Here is a 22,425-nt window from a genome sequence, read left to right as displayed (position 1 = left end):
TTTCATCCTCACTGGCTTTAGTGGTTGGTGCATAAATTTGAATAATAGTGGTATTAACTGGTCTTCCCTGTAGGTGCATAGCTATTATCCTATTGTGGACAGCGTTGTACCTATGACTGATCTGGATATGTTCTTTTTGACAATGATTGCAACACCATTCCTTTTCAATTTGTCATTCCCTGCGTAGTAAACCATGTGGTCATCAAATTCCACATGGTCAATACCAGTCCATTTCAGCTCACTAATGCCTAAGATATTGATGTTTGTATTTCATTTCATTCTTGACAACTTCCAATTTTCCCAGATTCATACTTTATACATTCCATGTTCTGATTTTCAGTGGATGGTTTACAGCTGTTTCTCTTCATTTTGAGTTGTACCCCTTCAGCAAATGAAGGTTCTGTGAGCTTTTCTCCCACGGGTTTTACTCCATTCAGGTCATCACAGTCAACTCTACTTTGAGGAGGCAGCTCTTCCCCAGTCACATTTTGAGTACCTTCTAACCTGAGGGGCTCATTTTCTGACACTATATCTGACAGTGTTTCTCTGCTACTCATAAGATTTTTAGTGACTAAAGATTTAGAAGTAGTTTGTGACTCTTTCTTCCTAGTCTGTCTTTGTCTGGAAGCTCATCTGAAACTTGTCCACCATGGGTGACCCTGCTGGTATTTAAAATACCGGTGGCATAGCTTTCAGAATCACAGCAACTCACAAGCCATCACAGTATGACAAACTGTGAGAAATTGACCAAATACTACAAAAAAGTTTGAGGAATTGACTCTATAACTGCTTTCTTAAAATTATTTAAAGTGGGATTCTGGGACTTTTCACTGGTGAAATGTGTATGACCCATTATCAATTACAGTTATAATTTTGGAATGTATTTTTAAGAACAGTGAAAACTTTCAAGTTTTGTTGCTCTGAAGTGTGATTTCAGTGTGTTCTTTGGTGAGTTTTTAGCATACCCGTATCCCAAGTTTATTTAAAATAACCTAAATATTTACTTTTGTTGTGAGTTAAAAACAGATGACGCTACATGTATTTAGAATTTGACTTCTCCCTACTCAGGTTGCAGCTGTGAAGCAGCTGGAAGAGAGCAAAACCAAAATAGAAAACCTGTTGGACTGGCTGTCAGATGTTGACAAAGACTCAGGAAGGCTAGCGACAAAACATAAAGAGATAATTGAACAGAATGGGACCCACTTTCAAGAAGGTGATGGCAAGTCAGCAATTGGAGAAGAGGATGAAGTCAATGGCAACCTTTTGGAAACTGATGTTGATGGGCAAATTGGGACCACTGAGGAGAACCTGAACCAGCAATACCAGAAAATCAAGGTGTGTTGTTTTAAATACAATGAAATATTGCTAAGTTCTATCCCCGATAAGTGAAGATGGCATATGAGTTATGCTTTCAAAGTCTAATGACCAGAGAACAAAGCAAAATCATCTTATTCATGTGTATCTGTCTGTCATATAGAAATTATTATTATGAGAGCTCTTTGGCAAGATCAAGGAGCTCTGGTAGCGTAGTGGATTACAAGCTGGGCTGCTAGCTTCAAGGTCAACAGTTAGAATCTGCTAGCTGCTCCATGGGACAAAGGTGAGGTTTTTAGGTCCTGTAAAGATTTACTGCCTCAAAAACCATATACAGGATCACTGTGATTTAGAATTGATTCCCCGACAAAAACCACCACCACCACTACAAGATCAACAAAACCAGCAACCGTTCTGAAGGAGAAAGATGAGGCTGTCTGCTGCCATAAAGATGTATTTGAGGAATGAACTTTATAGACAGAATATCTGATAAGCTCAGTGTGGGGATGGGGGTGGTCTCTCTGTCTGGATTGTAATAGGAAAGAACAAGCTAATAGAAAGTGCTCTGAGGTAAATGGTCAGGTCATTTGGCTACCTGTAAGCCATTATAAAATGTAAAAATTGTCCCGAAGGACAATGTGTATGGCATATTAGAGTCAGCAGAAAAAGCAGCTTATGATGAAGGGAAATTGACTCTAGCCATTCAAGGCCCACCAGGCTGCCCTGACAGCTGGGAAGCTTCCTTCAGAATGGACACACTGCAGGCTTTGTGCCATGTATTCTGTGTGTCTGATCTCATGTATTTCTATGATATGAAAGAGTTATTGTCTCCTTTTCCCACATGTGGGAAATTGAGGCCTAGTGAAGCCCAGTTGCTCCAGTATTCTCTTTTATTTTGTTTATTCACCTCCTTTGGGCGCTTCTAAATATGTGCAATTGAAAGATAATGAAAAATTTCCATCAACATTTTGAAGTCCCCTCATACTGTTCGTACTTAATTATTATTGCCCTCTTTCCAATAGGTTTCAAATTACAGATTCCTTTTTCCTATTTAAACTTGTTTTTTCAGGATAATTTACTAACAAAATCCACTTGTTTGTTCAATAAGTAAGTGAAGACATGAGTGAGACTCTTATAGTTAGGGTTTTAAGGAAGCAGTGACTAAAAACGAGACTGGATTATAGATGCTTATTTTTAGACTCGGAATATACATTTGTCATACTTCCCCTCCCCCTCCAACTTTTCAGTAACGACATGTTGCATCTGATTATTTAGGGACTTTCTAGAAAAGCTTGGAAATTTGCTTAAGAATCAGACGCTTCTTTTTCTATTCTGAAATTCACCAATAAAACATAAATATTGTACCACTTGAAGAGTAATATGAAGCGAATTGTAGCCTGTGGGTCAGGTAAGCCTGTTGGCCCTGAGGTAACTAGGAGCTCCCGACAACCTCCCTGTAACCCTGTCACTTTGTTTCCACACAGGCCCAACATGAGAAGATCATCTCTCAGCACCAAGCAGTCATTGTAGCTACTCAGTCTGCTCAAGCCTTGCTTGAGAAGCAAGGTCACTATCTCTCTCCTGAGGAAAAAGAGAAACTACAGAAGAACATGAAGGAACTGAAAGTGCATTATGAAGCCGCACTGGCAGAGTCAGAGAAGACAATGAAGCTAACACACTCTCTACAGGAAGAGTTAGAGAAGTTTGATGCTGATTATAGTGAGTTTGAACACTGGCTGCAGCAGTCAGAACAAGAGCTGGAAAACCTGGAGGCAGGGGCAGATGACTTCAGTGGTCTAATGACCAAATTGAAGAGGCAGAAGAGTTTCTCAGAAGATGTTATTTCTCACAAAGGTGACTTGAGGTACATCACCATTTCTGGAAACAGAGTATTAGAAGCTGCCAAATCATGCAGCAAGAGAGATGGCGGTAAGGTTGACAAGGATAATGTTGACACTTCTGCCACCCACAAAGAGGTACAGAACAAATTGGATCATGCTACCGATCGGTTCAGGTTGCTCTACTCCAAGGTAATTTTATACTTTTTTTTAAGGGGAAGGTCAATCTGTGATTATTGCTTCTACTCTGGCCCCTTAACATTTGTTTTGGAATTAGAAGCCAGAAACCTAAAAATGGAAGCAGGGCTAAAAATGGTCATGTTAGTTTACATCTGTTAGCCTTATTAATGTGCTTTACTTTTGAAAAATGTGTTTAAAATTTGTTGTTGTTAAGTGCCATCAAATCGATTCCAGTTCATAGTGACTCTGAGTAGTGGCAGGTGAGTTTGAACTGCTGACCCTGTGGTTCAAACCAACGTTGCAGTCCACTGCATTATCCCACATCACCACACCAGAATTCCTATTTAAAAATTGTTGTTGTTGTTGTTAGGTGCTGTTGAGTCCGTTCCAACCCATAGTGACCATGTATAGGGTTTCCAAGGAGCAGCTCGTGAGCTTGAACCACCAACCTTGCAGTTCAAACGACTTTGCAGTCTGACACATTAGCCCACAGTGCCAAACCAGGACTCATTTAAAAATTACGAACCTACCAGTTGTTCTGCAGGAGACAGATGAGGCTTTCTGCTTCCGTAAAGATTTGCAGCCTCAGAAACCCTATGCAGGGTCACTATGAGTCGGAACCAACTCCATGGTACTAACAACAACAAAATTAGTTTTAAAAAATAATTTTCAGTGTCCAGTTTGACCACTAGGTGGTGTATATGTACTTTGTTGGTGTTAATTGCTATGGAGTTGGTTTAGAGTCACAGCAACCCTGTATAGGGTTTCCAAGGAGCACCTGGTGGGTTTGAACTGCCAACTTTGTGTTTTGCAGTCCAGTGCTGTTCCTACAATGCCACAGCAGAAATCTGCGTATGTATTAATGGTAATAAGCAAAGTAGCATGCTAATTTGAAGACTTTCAAGCTTTACAACTTGACATTTGGCCTCAGATAATTCTCTTCATGGACTCCTGGTATGGTACTGTAGGATCAACACTGGACTGCAGGTAGACAGTTCAAATCTACCAGCTGCTTCTCAGAAACACTATTATACAGAGTCCCTATGAGTCGGAACCAAATCATCCGCACTTAACAACATCAGCAACAAAATACTCTTTACAGATATTGCAAATGTTTGTTTTACAGGTACATTTCATCCTCTCTTATTCCTGTGGACAAGTGAAAGAGTTTTGTTTGTTTTAAAAACAACAACAAAAAACTCTAAGATGCACAGCTTCTTGTTGGTGATAGCCAGTGAGAGATAGAACACAGTGGGCATGCTTTGTTTTTCTGGGTCTTGCAAGTTTTCCACCTTTGACAGGATTGCCACTTTTCTATCACTGGTTTCAGTAGAAAATGTTTGAGTCTATCTTCTCTGACAGATTTTCACCTTAGGCAGGTTCTGACTTGCACAGGTTTTACTGTATAAATAGAACAAGAACAGATTTAAAAAGTTGAATAAGAGGTGTAAAGGACTACTTGGCTTTTGACCTTTGCTTCATTCTGTTCTAGACTATTTGCCCTTTTTGTTAACACTGTGAAACATATGACATGACTTTATTAAGCATCTTGGAAAGCTTCATATTAAAATGTGAAGGGGGGAACAAAGTTTGTGAAAAATTCCATTATCTTGGAATGCCATTTGACCATGAACCTTTTGAAGCCCCCTGGTATATATCAGTATATGAGAATGTATGAAAAACACCCCAGTGAGAATGTGCCCTGGTAATCTGCCTCCTCTGATGATTTCTCTCTTACACCTTATTTCTGGGTTAAGGTTTAGTCATTGTAAACATATTTTGAATTGGTATAGATCTAGAACTGTCTCCTCATTTTTATGGATTCTTTTGGCCTTCTTGGAGCATGAATGTTCACATAAAGGAGATACAGAGTTTCACTGCCTTTGCTTGGTGTCAGATCTTTTCCAGGTTACGTAGCTAATAGGTCCTACAGTTATTTTGACAGATACATAATTAGGGAGTTGTAATCTCTCCCCTTTTGTCTTCTGATTATTTAGTGCAATGTACTGGGAAATAATCTTAAAGACCTGGTGGATAAATATAAACACTACGAAGATGCTTCGTGTGGACTTCTTTCTGGGCTTCAGGCCTGTGAGGCTACAGCAAGCAAACACTTATCTGAACCCATTGCTGTGGATCCCAAAAACCTGCAGAGGCAATTAGAAGAGACCAAGGTGAGTGAGAGACAGAAAGTAGAGAGTGGCTTACCGAAAGGCTTCTATTTCCCAATATCCTTTTTGATAGTACTACTTAGGGTAGGGGCAAATTGGGAAAGTATATTTTACCATAGAGTGAGTTGTAACTATTTCTCTCTGCTCTGTTAATTTCTCTTTCTAATGAAATAGCTATTTAATTGTTTACCTTACTATTGTGTTCCTTATTTGTACCCCCTAACCTCCAAACAAAGGAGGTTAGGGGGCGCAAAAAAAAAAAAGTTAGGAGTCCCGATGTGGCGCTATGGGTTAATGCCCTGGACTGCAATGCCAATTTGAACCACAGGTCAGTGGTTCAACCTCACCAGCCAATCCTTGGAAACCCTATACAGGGTCACTACGGGTTGGACCAACTCGATGGCACTTAACAATAACAACAAACCTCCAAACAAATCCTGGTGTGGCAATGTAAGATAAAACACTCAACTGCGAGGTCGGTTTGAACTGCAAAATTAGTGGTTCAAACTCACTAGTCATTCCTCAGAAACCCTATACAGGGTAGCCATAAATCAGAACCAACTTGATGGCATTAACAACAACAACAACCTCCAAATAAAACCCAATGTGGTAGTAAGTCCCATTCTTGAAAAGGATGTGGTATAGAATATTACATCTAAAAACATATACTTATTCATCAAAGTAGTAGAGAGTTAATTTTGTGTTAGCAAAGTTGAGCCCTTCATCTGGGCTTTTCCTGTCACACCTCTCTCCTCTATTTGTCCATTTCAGTACTTAATACTATATAAAATTGCACTTTCTTATTTAGCACTTGTCTTTCTCTTCTAATGGGATAAAGCTTTCTAATAGCAAGTATTTTTGTCTGATTTGATCAGTGCTATATCCCCAGTGGTACTTAACAATAATCACACATGCCAAGTAGAGTCCTGGTGTGGTGCTGCTGGTTAATGTGCTGGACTGGTTAATGTGCAGTTCAGTTTGAACTGCAAAGTCGATGGTTCAGGTTTACCAGCTGCTCCTCAGAAACCCTACACAGGATTGCTATGAGTCAGAACTCACTCTAAGGCATTTAATAACAACAACATATCCCTAGCACCTATTGTGGCACTATGGGATCAGCACTGAACTGTGACCTACAAGGATGACAGTTAAAGCCCAAAGTCACTCCTTGGAAACTCTATAACAGGGTTGCTATGAGTCAGAACCAACTCGATAGCACTTAACAACAACAATATATCCCCAGCACCTAAGGATCTCTGGTAGCATAATGAATTATGAACTGGGCTGCTAACCATAAAGTCAGCAGATCAAATCTTTCAGTCCCTCCCTGAGAGAAAGATGAGGGTTTCTGTTCCCATAAAGATTTATAGTCTCAGAAACCCTATACAGGGTCACTGTGAGTCGGAACTGGCTCAGTGGTACACAACGGTCACCACACCATATCCCTAGCATCTAGAACAGTATACGGCCCAAAGTAGATACTGAAGAATGTAAAAACAAAGAAGAGATCTCACTGTCATATTTGGGGGATGTGAGGATATAGTCTTTACTTATTACCAAGAACTAGTCTCAAAAAATTTATCTCTGGTGTCAGAAATATAGGTATTGCATAATTGTGGGTGTTGGCCTTACAATGGCAGAGAAATTCTCTTATTTCTTAAATTTAGAGCATATTTTAAAATCCTGATGTTGTTAGTTCAAACCTTGGAAGCCCTATAAAGGGTCACCATTAATCTGAACTGACCTGAGGGCACTTAACAGCAACAAAATTGTAAAGGAAGATACATTTTGGAACATTTTATTCTTATTCAGTATCACCAGTAATTTTTTAGTTTGGAAGTTTCATTTCACAAATCTGTTCTTATTAACAGGTAGATATGGTTGGTATTTGAGATGCCCTGGCAGTTAAGCACTCAACTGCTAATCGAAAGGCCAGTGGTTCGAACCCATCAGCTGCTGTGAGTGAGACTGATGTGTCAGTCTGCTTTCGTAAAGATGTCCAGCCTTGGACATCTTATTGGGTGGTTCTATTCTATCTTATAGAGGTGTTATGAGTTGGATTCAGCTGATTCAGCTGGACAGCAATGGGTTTGGTTTGGTGTAGAGAAGTTTACTGCTGCTATAGATAGAAAGTTAACAGTTGCTAAAATTGAGTTGCCTCAGTTAGAGAATCATAAATCATTTCTGTGCTGTTAACAAAGGGAATTTAAAAGTTAGGTAGTGTCTGAGACTAGCAACTTCTAGTAGAAGGATGTTAAGTCATGCCCTAGTAGAACATGGCATGGTAAGACCAAGGCAGAGAGAAGGCCTTGAAAGGGAATGGAAGGATCAGCTAGCTGAGAAGAGCAAGGAGTAGAGTGGGAGGTACAGAGGATGGAGGGCACTACTTCTTTCTGAGCAGTAGAGTTTCCCCATCCTACATTGGGCTCTTGGGAGATGTCCTCAGTAGGCCAACATCCTCAGATTGCTACAGCTCCCCAGGGGTTGCCTCCTCCTTCCTAAAGAGCTTTTTCAGTCCTGAGTACTTGAAGACGGCCTCATCTTTCTCTTGTGGAGTTGTTGATGGGTGGGAACCACTGACCTTGTGGTTAACTGTCCAATGCTTAACCCAGTGTACCACCAGGGCTCCTTTGGGGACCCCACAGTCTTAAGAACAGTTGGAAAAGTGGCCTTTAATCTTATTTCATCTTTTAACAACTCTGAGAAGTAAATAAGCCATCCCTGTGCCCTAGCTTTCAATCTATTTTTCAGGACAAGTTCCTGTCCTAATGGATTTCATATACTTTCTATAACTGAACTTCTGGGAAATTTTCCCGAAGAGATCCACTCAGATACAAACTATTTGGTTATTGCCAAAGTTGTAGGCTCTGATCTCCAGCTCAGTCATCCCTATCTGGTTGTAGTTTGGTGGACCTTTGGAACTATGCATGGGCTGCCTGTGTCATCACAGTTTATTAAATTATGAAAATGAGATATTCAGGACTTTATCTTTGGCTTTAATTATTTACTCTAGTTTGAAACAAAGACTAAAATATAAGAGAATCTTTGCACTTTATGCTTGCAGTTATTTACTTATTCACCCACTCATTTATTCCAGAAACCTTTATTGGAACCTACTTTGCACTAGGTAGATAAATTCAACACTAGTCACAGAATGTATATGGGAATTCCTAGGGAAGCACTTACAAGGAGTGAGAAGTGAGTTAGGGAAGGCTGACTATTAAATGGTGAATCAGAGTCAGCCTCAGGATGATAGTGGGGGGGTTGGTGGCATAAACTAGCCTGAGAATGTCAACACTTAGAGGTCATGAGTGAAGGTGTTGGGTCTCGGATAAGCAAATTCAGTGGACTGAGAAATAAAGAGTGTTGCTGGGATTTAGGAATAAGAAATGGAAAAAGAGGAGATTGAAGATAGAATTAAGGAATAGATTTTAGTCTAACTTTTATCATATGTTCAAGTCAACCTTTATTTTGAAGGCAATAGGAAACTACTGGGAGATTTTAAAAGGGAAAGACATAACTAGATACGTGTTTTAGCTAGAATACATTGGGGCTTTATCAGGGAAGAAGTCAGAGACAGGGAAATGGGAATCTTTTTCGGTAATCCTAGTAAGATATTGGTCCTAATGTGGATCTATAGGATAGACTGTAACAACAAGGTTGTTGTTGTTGTTAGGTGCCATTGAGTAGGTACTGACTCATAGTGAACTTATGCAGGACAGAACGAAACACGGCCTGGTCCAGCGCCAACCTCACAATCATTGGCTATGTTTGAGCCAATTGCTGCTGCCAGTGTGACAATCCATCTCGTTGGGACCCTTGCTCTTTTTCTCTGACCCTCCACTTTACCAAACATGATACATGGTTCAAACCCACCCCGGTGCTCCTTGGAAACCATATACAGGGCTCCTTTGAGTTGAACCAACGCGACGGCATTTAGCAACAATAGCAATGAGATATTACCATGCAGTGATCAATAAATACAGAGCAGAGGACTGATTAAAGAAATATTTAACAGAAAAAAATGATCAGGGCTTGGTGATTGATTTCATGTGTAAAGGCAGGTTGAGCGAGTGGGTGGAGTCTAGGTCGGGTTTAAGTCTGCAACTTCCTTAATAAGCTTGCAACCTCAGAATGGAGTACAGGTGTAGGGAATGAGGTGATGAGTTTAGATTTCAGCTTGTTGAATTTGAGATGGCCATGTACCATTGCCATCCACTCATCTGCCATTCTGCTTGGCTGTCAGTTTGTCATGCTGTGGTAGCTTGTGTGTTGTTGTGATGCCAGAAGCTATGCCACCGATATTTTAAATACCAGCAGTGTCACCTATGATGGACAGGTTTCAAATGAGACTAAGTCAGACTAGGAAGAAGGAAAGGCAAACAAATTCTGACTGTTTAATCACTGAAAATCTTATGAATAGCAGTAGAACACTGTCAGGATATAGTGCTAGAAGATGAAAACATGTTGTTGTTAAGTACCGTCAGTTGATTCTGACCCATAGCAACCCTGTATAGGGTTTCCAAGGAATGACTGGTGGGCTTGAACTGCCGATCTTGCAGTTCAAACCTACTTTTCTGTACAGCACATCAACCCACAGTGCCACACCAGGACTCTGAAAACATGAATAGTACCAGAATATTGTCAGACATAGTGCCAGAAGATTAATGCTTCAGGTTGGAAGGCACTCAGACTATGCCTAAGGAGGAGCTGCTTCCTCAAAGTGATGATGCAAATGGAGTAAAGCTTTCGAGATCTTCATTTGCTGATGGGGTACAGTATGGTTAAAAATGAAGAGAAACAGCTGCTAACATCCTTTACTAATCAGAACATGGATGGACAAAGTATTAATCTAGGAAGATTGGAAGTTGTCAAAAATGATATGGGACGTATAAAAATTTATATTCTAGGCACATTAGTGAGCTGAAATGGACTGGTATTGGTTATTTTGAATCTGACAATCATACGGACGTGTGTGCTGGGAAAGACAAAATCAAGAGCAATGGCTTCATATTCATTGTCAAAAAGAAAATTTAAAGATTGATCTTGAAGCATAATGCTGTCTGTGATAGGATAAGATCCAGACACCTATAAGAATTTCCAGTTACTACCACTATCATTCAAATTTACTCACCAACCACTAAAGCCAGTGATGATGAAACTGAAGAATTCTACCAATTTCTTCAGTATGAAATTGATCAAACATGCAGTCATGATGTAGCCATGATTACTGATGATTGGAATGCAACGGTTGGAAACAAGAGGAAGGATCAGTAGTTGGAAAATATGGTCTTGGCGATAGAAATGATGCTGGAGATCATGTAACAGAATTTTGCAAGACACCCATGACTCATGAATTCCAGATAAACAATATAAAAGGCAACTATACACATAGTGTTAAGTGTTGTCAAGTAGTTTCTGAGCCATAGTGACCCTGTAGACGGTTTCCAAGTAGCAGTTGGTGAGCTTGAACCATTGCCTTGCAGTTCAAACTGACCTTGCAGCCCAGCGTATTAACCCGCAGTGCCACACAAGGACTCCAGACATCACCAAATGGGATGCAGAGGAATCAAATTGACTACATTGGTGGGAAGAGATAGTGGAAAAGCTCAATATGATCTACCAAAACAGGCCAGGGGCCAACTGTGGAACAGACCATCAATTGCTCATATGCGAGTTCAAATTGAAGCTGAAGAAAATTTAAACAAGTCCCCAAGAGCCAAAATATGACCTTGAACATATCCCACCCGAATTTAAAGACTGTTTCAAGAAGAGAGTTGATACATTAGACGCTAATGACAGAAGAGCAGAAGAGTTGCCATATGACATCAGGAACATCATGCAAGAAGAAAGCAAAAGATCCTTTAAAAGACAGGAAAGAAACAATAGAAAGAATCAAGATTATTGTTTGAAAGGATCAATAAAATTGACAATCCATTGCCAAATCTAAGGAAGAGAAAAAGGAGATGTAAATAACACGCTTAAGAAATGATAATAGGTGACATTACAATAGAACCAATGAAAATAAAATGTATAATAACAGAATACAGTGAAGAATTGTACTCCAAGAAACTAAAACATCAAGGAGAAATGGATAAATATTTAGAAAAACAGGACCTACCTGACCTAACAGAATAAAGTAGAAAACTTGACCATACCTATAACAAAAGAAGAAATTGGTCAGATTATTAAAAACTTCCAACAACAAAAACTCATCAGTAAAGTACTGATGAATTCTACCAAACATTCAGAGAAGAATTGACAGCATTTCTACTCAAGCTATTTCCAAACAGGCAAAAAGGATGGAAAACTCCTGAATACATTTTATGAAGCGAGCAAAACTCTCATGTTCAAACCAGGTAATGACATCACTAATAAAAGAAAATTATAGTCAGATATCTTTCATAAACACAGATGTAAAAACTCTCAACAAAATCCTTGCCAATAGAATTCCAACAATATATTAAAAAGTAATACATCATGACCAAGTGGCATTCCTGCCTGAGATGCAAGGATGGCTTAATATTAGAAAAACCGTCAGTGTAATCCACCACATAAATAAAACAAAGGAAAAGAAGCACCTGATAATATTGATTGATGCAGAAAAAGCCTTTGCCAAAAGCTAACATCCATTCCTGATAAAAACATTCAACAAAATAGGAATAGAAGGGAAAATCCTCCGCATAATTAAGAGCATATGTACAAATCCAGCAGCCAACATTACTCTTAATGGAGAGAAACAAAGCATTCCCTTTGCAAACAGGAAGCAAACTAGAATGCTCTTTATCATCATTCCTATTCAGTATTGTTTTGGAAGTCTATAAGGCAAGAAAGGAAAATTAAAGGCATCCAGAATGACAAAAAAGAAGGAAAACACTATTTGAAGATGATATGATCCTATACATAGAAAATCCCAAAGACTCAGAAAGAAAATTGTTGGAACTCATTGAACGATTCAGCAAAATGACAGGGTACAAGGTTAATGTATAAAGGAATTATTTATGATAATAATTAGGAAATTAGGTAAACAATTAGGAATTTAGGAAAACAATACCATTTACAATAAGCACCACAAAGATAAAATACTTAGGAATGACTCTAACCAGAGACAAAAGATCTATTCAAAGAAAATGACAAAACACTATAATAAGAACTAAAAGAGACTTACAAAATGGAAGAATATAATATGATCATGGATCAGAACTTACTATTATGAATATGTCAACACTATCAAAAGCATTCTATAGATATAATACAATTCCAACACAGATCCCAACATCATTCTTTAAAGAGGTGGAAAAACTGGTCACTAACTTTATATGGAAAGGAAAAAGACCTCAGATAAGCAAAGCATTGCTTAAGAATAACAAAGTTGGAGACCTCTCATTCCATGATCTCAAAACCTACTACATAGCCACAGGGGTCAAAACAGCCTGATTGATACTGGTACAATGAGAGATGCATAGACCAATGGAACATCAGTAAGAATACAGAAGTAAATCCATCCACATACAGTCAGTTGATCTTTGACAAAGGGCCAAAGCACATTAAATGGGGAAGATACAGTCTCTTCAACTAATGGTGCTGGCAAAACTGGAAATCCACTTGCAGAAGAATGAATCAAGACCTGTATCTCACACCATATACCAAAAAACAAAAACAAACTCAATATAGAACCTAGAACTGTAAAGATCATCAATAAAAGCATAAGTAAAAGTTTGAACTGCTAGTTTGGTGGTTCAAGGTCACCAGCCGCTCCTTGGAAACCCTCTATAGGGTTGCTATGAGTCTGAAGGGACTCAACGGCACTTAACAGCAGCAGTAACAATACATGGCATGGAGTCCTGGTGAGGCACTGTAGGATCAGCACTGGACTGCAAACCAAAAGTTCGGTGGTTGAAACCTACCAACTGCTCCTTGGAAACTCTGTACAAAATTGTTATGAGTCAGAATTGACTCAACAGCACTTGACAACAACACCAATACATGCATAAATATACTATCAAGCATATCGAAAAACACAGAAACAGTAGAAGGCAAACTAGATGACTGGGATTTCCTAAAAATTAGACACTACGTGCAACAAAAGATTGCGCCGAGTAAAGAGAGATCCCACAGACTGGGAAGTTTTCTGCAATAGTATATTAGATAATAGGGATGTATCAGAATATATATTTCTGTAACAGTATATCAGATAAGGTACTAATCTCTATATTTATAGAAAACTACAACAAGGAAACACCTCAATAAGGAAAAGACAAATGGGCAGAGGACACGAACAGATACTTCACTAAGGAAGTCATTCAGGTAGACAGCAAGCATATGATCATTAGCCATTAGAAAGATGCAGATGGAAACAAGAATAAGATGTCATCTTACCCAGCATTAATAGCAAAGTTCAAAACAAAACCAAAGAGAAAACAACGGATGCTGGTGACTGTGGATCTTCCCACATTGGTGGTGAGACTGTAAAATGGTGCAACTACTGTGGAAAGTATTGTGATGCTTCCTCAGAAAATTGGAAATAGAAATAAATAGCATATGACCCAGGAATCCCTCTACTTGGTATATATCTGCAAGAAATAAGAGTCATGACACAAGTAGATATCTGCACACCAGTGTTCATTGCAACACTGTTCACAATAGCAAAAAGATGGAGACAGCCTAAATGCCTACCGATGGAAGAATGCATAAACAAACTGGTACATTTACACAGTGGAGAATAATGATGAATCTGAGCAACACCTCATAACATGGATGAACCTGGAGGGCATTATGCTGAGTGAAATTAGTCAATCACAGAAGGGCAAATATTGTATGAGACCAGTCTTGTAAAATCTGTAGATAAGGAAATATTCTTTGATGGTTACCAGGGCTGGGAGGAAAGGGATTCATTGGCTAGAGGGTAGACACATGTTAATTCGGGTTATGGGAGAGCAACAAACAAGAAGAGTGGGGTTGACAGAGGATGATGAAGACAGGTGAAGACACAGGGAGATAGGTAAGGGTTGAAGGGGATAGAGGTAAATACTATTATATACTCAACCTTGAAACCACATTTTTTTGTGAATAAATACATGATCAGATACAAAGCTGAACTAGTATGGGAGGAAGAGTAAAGGTTTGAAAGGATATTTGTACATTGGTATTTACCTCTGCTGCAAACTCTACTCTGAATGTGGTAAAGTATATTGTTGTTGTGTGTCGTCAAATTGCTTCTGACTCCTAGTGACCCTGTATAGCGTTTCTGAGGAGCAGCTAGTGGTTTTGAACTGTTGACTTTGTGGTTTAAGCTGACTAGCAGCCCAGTGCTTTATCCTACAGCACCACATCAGGACTCTGGTAGAGCAGAGAGAGGTCAAAATGATGCAAACTTCTTAAATATTATCAAACATCTTAAGGTAATGAGTTGTTGGGCATGGGGGTCTCAGGACCATAGTCTCAGGGGATACCATGGTCAGTTAGCAACTGATTAGAAGAGATCTGTATTTGTGCCTGTCCTAAAGAGAGGTGACCCAATGAAATGCGGAACTCACTGAACAATGTCTTTAATATCATATGCAAGTAACGTTTTTCTGAAGATAATTTTTAAATGGCAGCAGTAGTACATAGACAGGGAACTTAAGAAATTCAAATTGTATTCAGAAGCGGATGTGCACTGGGGATATCATTGCTGATGCTAAATGGAAAGCAGAGCATACCAGAAGAATGTTTACTTTTGCTTTATTGACTATGCAAAGACTTTTCAACTGTGTGGGTCTTTAAAAGTATGGATAACATTTGGAAGAATGGATTCTCCAGAACACTGTTTTGTGTTCATGAATAACCTGTATCTATACCAAAAGGCAATAGTTCAAACAGAACAAAGGGATACTAATGGCTTAAAATCAGAAAAGGTGTGCATCAGGGTTGTATCCTTTCACCATACTTATTCAGTTTGTATGCTGAACACATAATACAAGAAGTTGGATTATATGAAAAAGAAAGTGACGTCAGGACTTGGGGGAAGAATCATTAACAATCTGTGCTATGCAGGTGACACGACCTTCCTTGCTGAAAGCAAAGAGAACTTAAAATGTTGGTGGAAAGGGGAAGTTAGGGAAAAACAGCATTGAAGCTGCGAGCTAAGTCCAACCATGTTCAATACACACCTGTGAACCCAGGTGGACACCAGGTTGGACAGCAGTTTGGCAAGACCTGGGGACTCCTGGGCCCAGAGTCAGTGAAATAGCCACAGAGGGCTAGAGTGGAGAATGAAGAATCCAGCTGATAAGAAGAGCGAGCATATGCACAAGAATACCCACACTTCCATGTAATACCCACTTGACTGAATGCTCAATGGCTGAATGCTCAGAGCTCAACTAGAGGAAGAAAGAAGAGGAAAAAAAGAATAATATAATTTGATGAACTTGACCTACACCTATGGATGCAGTAGCTCAAAAGAGGGAGCAAATCTTTACAGCGAGGATCATTCCCACCCCCTCCATATACAGAGTAGGCAGGGATGGGCAATTTGGACATTGTCCACCCAAAATGGGGGGGGGGGGTGCGCTACAAAGGCAAGAAGTAACTGGCTTACAAGTTTTTTAAAGGGAACCTAGATCCAGAGGGTGCAGAGGAAGGTAGAATTTCTACTGAGTAGTATCCAATCTGTCTGGGCAGGACTGATGAAAGGAGATGTGGATAGCACTCATGTGGTACAATGGTGAATAACTACTATCAGGACTGACTGTGAGGGTGGAAGTGTAAAGGTAGATGTTTTTTAACAAAAGGAAGGGAGTGGTTGACTTTGCAGTCCTTGAGCAGAGGGCCCTGGGATCATCAAGGGAGAAGAGCAGAGTGCAGGACCCTATCCAGAGAAATAGTGATGTCAGAGATGGAGGCAGAGACAGTGAGAGATGGAGTGGCTGGGGACTCTAGACCCAGAGAGGGAGAGGGGCTGTTTGCTGACGACCAGGGCACAAGCTTGTGGAGTGTACCGTTTGGTTGGTTGATGATGCATGGAGGGGATTGTAACCATGGCAGTGAAATGATATACAATAGGATGAATATAAAGATAATGATCTCCCATATAAACGATCACATAATTCACAATAAAACTTTTTAAAAATGATGAAGATTGAAGAATACAGCCTTTAGTATTGATTGCACCTCAATGTAAAAAAAAAAAAAAAAATTCTCACAACTGGACCAGTAATAAACATCGTGGTAAGTGGAAAAAAGATTGAAGTTGTCAAAATTTTTATTTTGTTTGGATCCACTATCAACACTCATGGAAGCAGCAGTCTACAAGTCAAATGAAGTATTGCACAAGGCAAATCTGCACAAGACCTCTTTAAAGTGTTTTAAGAGCAAACCTATCAGTTTAAGTACTAAGGTGCACCTGACCCAAGCCATGGCATTTTCAGTAGCCTCATATGCATGTGAAAATTGGACAATGAATAAGGAAGACCACAGAAGAATTTTTGCATGTGAATTATGGTGTTAGAGAACAAACATACCTGTGTTGGAAAAAGAACAGCCAGAATGTTGCTCAGAAGCCAAAATGGTGAGACTTTGTCTTTTATACTTTGGACGTGTAATCAAGAGGAATGAGTCCATGGAAAAAGGGCATCATGCTTGGTAAAGTGCAAGGCCAGTGAAAAAGAGGAAGACCCCCCAACAAGATGGATTGACACCGTAGCTGCAGCAGTAGGTTCAAGTGTAACAACTGTCAGGATGGAGCAGGACTGGAAAGTGTTACATTCTGTTGTTCATACGGTGGCTGTGAGTCGGAACCAATATGATGGCACCTAACAAAAACAACCACAATGTACCATCCAGATGGAAACTTTTAAGAGGCAGTTGGATATCTGGGCTCATGGCCAGAGATGAGTTCATCTACAGTTGCACATATGGGGATTTTAACTTGAAATACAAATGTGAATCTAGAAGGGGAGCTCAAGTACTTCAGGTGAAATCAAAGCCACGCTTAAGGCCTGCTTCATCAGTCTGTCTGTATGGGTAGAGATCTGCCAGATGGGCCAATACAGAGCCAAACTTCTGGAAGATTTGTGTATGGTTGCTACTTCTGCCTCCTTTCTCATTTGCCCTGCTGCTCTATGGCTTCTGCTTACTCGGAGAACTACAGGAACCGCTGCTCAGCAAATTCATGACCAATTTGTGCTTTTGTTGTATTTTTTTTTTTTTCCCATCCTTTCTGAATGGAGCCCTAGTGGCATTCTGTGTTAGGCTGCTAACAGCAAGCTTGGTGGTTCAAACCCACCAGCCACTCTGTGGGAGAAAGATGACGTTTTCTGCACCCATAAAATTTCTGCAACCCTGTACAGAGTCACTATGAGTCAGAATGGACTCGGTGGTAGTGGGTTTGGTTTGGTTTTTGGTTTTCTTATCCTTTCTGACACCATTTTCCACTTTTCATTCTTTCTGTAAGCATCAGGGAGAGTGTTATTCTTTTCTGCCTCCCTGGTTACATTTTTTCTCTTAATTATCCTTTATGGTCCCCTTCTTTGGTGTTTCTGTATTTTTTTATTTTTAACAGTCTGATTACCTTTATCGTCTTCCAATTCCAGCCTGCCTTCCTCTTTATTCACCGTATATATCCTCCAGCTGGATGGAACTAAACCCTTTCTGTCCTTTCTTTGTTCCTTCTGTGTTTTTTCCTGCAGGGATTGTGTCTCTTACCATTTCCAACTAACCAAATTCACACTTTCTTCAGGGCCCACTTCTAAGCCACCACCATTGAAGGGACCCTCTTTTCTCTTCATAGTTACTCCTCTCCTCCAGACTTCCAATAGCACTTTTTCTTCTTCTCCTTTGGCACTTAACACTTCCTGCCTTAGAACATGAAATCCCTATGGGTAAGCAGCATGTCTCTATTATTTTTGTGTTTCACTAAGCGTAGCAAGTTATTTATCTTTTTAATTTGTAAAATGGTCAGTAACTTTTGTTAAATAGACAAAAATAAGTACGTTTGGGGTTCAAAAAGTTCATGGAAAAATGGAATTAAAAGCTAGCAGAATTTTCCCTCAAACTTTTTGAGGTGCTCTCACATGATTCAGTATTGAGTCAGGATCCAAATGAAATGGAAGTCCTTTATTATTTTCTTGTGTGGAACTATAGGATAAGCATTAGACTGCTAAGCACAAGGTTGGTAGTTCAAACCCACCAGCCACTCCTCAGAAACTATATACAGGGTCACTATGAGTTGGAACTGACTCGATGGCATGTAACAGCAACAATTATCTTCTTACTTAGAGGGAGGATTGGTTCCAAATATTTTGTTGTTGTTGTTGTTTCATTTGTTGGTTGGTTTGCTTTTTGTTGTTGTTTGGTAGTAGTGATAGTGGTATTGTACAAAACCTAAAAGCCAAGATTACAAGGGAATTCATGCTTAGGTGACTGGGTTGTAGGGTTAGGAATAAGGCAACTTATTATGAACATTTGCTTCCAGGTTTATTTCAAGACTGAATTTGTATTATTCTGACTGTTTGATGATTTGCTAACTATGTTTTTATACCTGTCCTTACTCTAGAGTTAGTTTATAATGATGAAAAGTTTGTTCTGCTCAATTTCATTTTATCTTATTTTAAGTGATCTTTTTCCATATGGAAATTTATCTTGTAGTTCTATGCATCTAACTGAAAAGCATTTACTCCTACAGGCACTGCAAGGACAGATATCAAGTCAGCAGGTTGCTGTTGAGAAACTGAAAAAAACTGCGGAAGTGCTTTTAGATGCCAAGGGATCTTTACTGCCAGTCAAGAATGACATCCAGAAGACACTGGGTAAGATACTCATTTCCTATTTTCCTGTCTCACAGATCAATTCTAAATGAAGGTATTCAAATAAATATGGAGAAAATGTCCACTAGTGTATATATTGGTGTGATTCCTTTTTTTTCCCTGTGAAATAATGTTTTTCAATCTGGGAAAAGGCCTGCTTTCTTTGGTAGATATATTAGAATCATGAGGGTGTAGTTTAGAAATAATATTTTCACATTTTAATTTTGTATTCAGGAACTTATCTGTGTACCATTGGAACTATAGAACTTTTCACAATTCTCTTAATTTATGGGAGAGTTGAGAGACTCTGCTTTAAGATAGCATCCCCATTTCATTCTCTAGAAGCTGTCATTGAATGGCCTCACAGGGTTCCTGCTACCTCAATTCTTTAGTTACAGTGAAAGCTTGTATACAGTTATAATGGTGCTTTTGTGTCCTTGCACATTAGTTTGATACATTTTTTGAGAGAAGAACTATTGTATATTATTCTTTATATCTACCCACAGTATTTAATTTATACTAAATGCACAGAAGATTATTAGTAGATGTTTACTGTCTTGTATGTATTTTTTGTTTTGATATTGTTACTTTACACAATATTTAATGTGTCATTTAGTATTATTATATATTTCTGTGTGTGAAATGGAAAACTTTCACAGAGGATGATTAGAGGATATTTTTTCCCAAACAGAGCCTGAATTAAACACAGAGAGAAATTTTAGATATAAGGAAGAGAGAAATTTTATTCTTACAGACATTCAAACTCTTAAAATCTTGAAACTGTAGCTAGCAGTAGATAACTTTTTAGTATGCACCTCCATGTAAGCAACCTGTATTCATAAATTATATACATGCATTAGTATATTGTAACCCTGTTGGCACAGTGGCTGCAATACTCAGCTGTTAACTAAAAGGTCAGCAATTCAAACCCACCAACCACTCCTCAGGAGCCAGATGCAGCATTCTGCTTCTGTAAAGATTGAGGCTTGGAAACCCTTTGGTTTAGGACAGTTCTACTCAATCCTACTTTGAGTCTGTATTGGCCTGATTGCAGTGGGTTTGGTTCTCTGTGGGTTTTTTGTTTGTTTGTTTGTTTGTTTGTTTCTGTTTTGTTTTGTTTTAACTAGCTCATCATATTATGCATTCATTTATTAATTAGAAAACACAAACATAAAAGATTGTTAGGGAGTCTGGGAGTACAGTGGGTTATAAGTTGGACTGCTAATCATGAGGCCAGCAGTTCCAAACTATCAACTGCTCCGTGGAAGAAAGATGAAGGTATACAGCCTTGGAAATTCTATACAGAGTCGCTATGAGTTAGAACCAACTACACAGCACATTAACTACCACCACCACCAAAAGATTTTTAAGTGTATGATAAAAATTCAAATCTAAGTTCTAACATTTTGTTCTCATATCCCAATGAACCCTCTTGCACATTCCATCTTCAAGACCACTGCTTTAAAGTTTTGGACATAGGAATTGGGGGAAGAAAGGCAGACTGCCTTTTATGTATTTCTGATGTGTGAAGAATCAATTTGACATTTTCTCTGTTGCTGTCTGTTCACAGTTTCATTTTTATTTGCTTAAAATTTAAATATCACATTATTTTAAGACTAAAATCTGTCACAACCACAATTTTCTAGGCATTTGTAAAAACGTATTTAAGGTATAGAAGAATTAGATCTCTAAGATCGATTTGACTTGTGAGTAAACATAACCACTTTCAAAGAAAAATCCTTATAGTAGGTTTTGATTCTGTACCTTTTTCTGAATTTTTAAATTACTGAAACCAAGAATACACTTCAATGACAACATTTTATCACTAAGAAGCATAGAAATAAAGGGCAAAATTAATTAATTGAAATAAAGCTGACCTAGTTTGGCAATCTTTCCCCACAGTTAAATGACCATTGCTGGATGACTTACCCTGCCGATGCACGGTGTTGCCCTGTTGAGCAGTAGCTCATCCGTCAGTTCAGAGTATCTGCTCTGTGACTTCCAAATTAAAGCTCATATTTGAACTTGCTGCTTGTTGTCTTTGCTTATGGAATCTTGGTGCAGATTGAATCTTGCCCTCCTTCCCTGTCAGTGTTCTCATTGGATCCTAGTGACAGGAGTGAGCTTGTCTCTTCAGATCATCTAAACTTACTCTCTCAATTCAGGAAACATTTTTCAAACTCATTTCTCATGATGTCATATTAGAACAATGAAAGAGAAATGCTGTCTTGTTTATATGAATTATGTTCCATGAGTCAAGCATAAGCATGTAATAGATATTTCTTGTATTACAGAGTTTTTTCAGATCAAAACTTTCTTCTACTGAGCTTTTAACAATTGCTAGTTGACTAAAGCATTCAGAAATAATTAAAATACTTTTGGAATTCTTGGACAGTAAGTGATACATTCATAATTAAAAACGGATTGTTTTTCACAGAGAGAGATAATGAAGACATTTTAAAAGATCTTTGTTCTTTGAGCTTGTCATTGGTCAAAAATAGAGAATATAAGAATGTTTAAGTGCAGGGAAATTTATTATTTTAAAATCTGCTTCCTTTTCAATTTCATTGTGGAAATTTTATGATCCAGCTTAGTGTATTTTTGTGAAAATGACAGGGCAAAACCAACTTTGTGATTAACATTTCCTGATCTGTTTGGCCTAGATGGCATTGTTGGGAGATACGATGATCTGTCCAAGTCCATTCATGAGCGAAATGAAAAACTCCAGATAACCCTTACCCGCTCACTGAGTGTTCAGGATGGCTTGGATGAAATGCTGGACTGGATGGGAAGTGTAGAAAGTTCTCTGAAAGAACAAGATCAAGTACCCTTAAACTCTGCTGCTCTTCAGGATATCATCAGTAAAAATATTGTAAGTGACATTTAAAAAAGAAAAAGAAAATCCTCCAGATAGATGCAAGAAACAAATAAGCTCCGGGGTTGGATAGAGTTGAGATAAATTTAAAGATACAGAAGCAGTGGTGTTTCCTGAATATAGCAGTGTGGAAAGTGGTGTTTACACAAAGGCAATTGTGCAAAATGATTTTTCTGTGAAGTATAGAAAGAGCTTTGTATGCTTTCTCATGAATATTATCCTGCATTATAGAGGGCCTATGCATATATTGAATCCTATCTTGT

At 38.8% G+C, this 22,425-nt stretch overlaps 1 protein-coding gene across 4 annotated transcripts in view; it reads left to right on the top strand.

Annotated features, from left to right (window-relative positions):
- The window catches only part of DST (dystonin), a 626,281-nt gene that overhangs the window by 467,022 nt on the left and 136,834 nt on the right, over positions 1-22,425 (top strand). For all 4 annotated transcript variants that reach the window (XM_006835734.1, XM_006835735.1, XM_006835736.1 and 1 more), the window contains 5 exons: positions 1,069-1,335; positions 2,799-3,344; positions 5,330-5,506; positions 19,167-19,290; positions 21,951-22,159. In XM_006835734.1, coding sequence (XP_006835797.1) covers positions 1,069-1,335; positions 2,799-3,344; positions 5,330-5,506; positions 19,167-19,290; positions 21,951-22,159 — 1,323 coding nt within the window. The remainder of the gene's footprint in view (positions 1-1,068; positions 1,336-2,798; positions 3,345-5,329; positions 5,507-19,166; positions 19,291-21,950; positions 22,160-22,425) is intronic.

Source organism: Chrysochloris asiatica, unplaced genomic scaffold (assembly GCF_000296735.1).
Source record: "Chrysochloris asiatica unplaced genomic scaffold, ChrAsi1.0 scaffold00019, whole genome shotgun sequence".
Taxonomy (NCBI): Eukaryota; Metazoa; Chordata; class Mammalia; order Afrosoricida; family Chrysochloridae; genus Chrysochloris; species Chrysochloris asiatica.
Note: the sequence above shows the minus strand (reverse complement) of the source record. Positions and strands in the feature narration are given on the sequence as shown.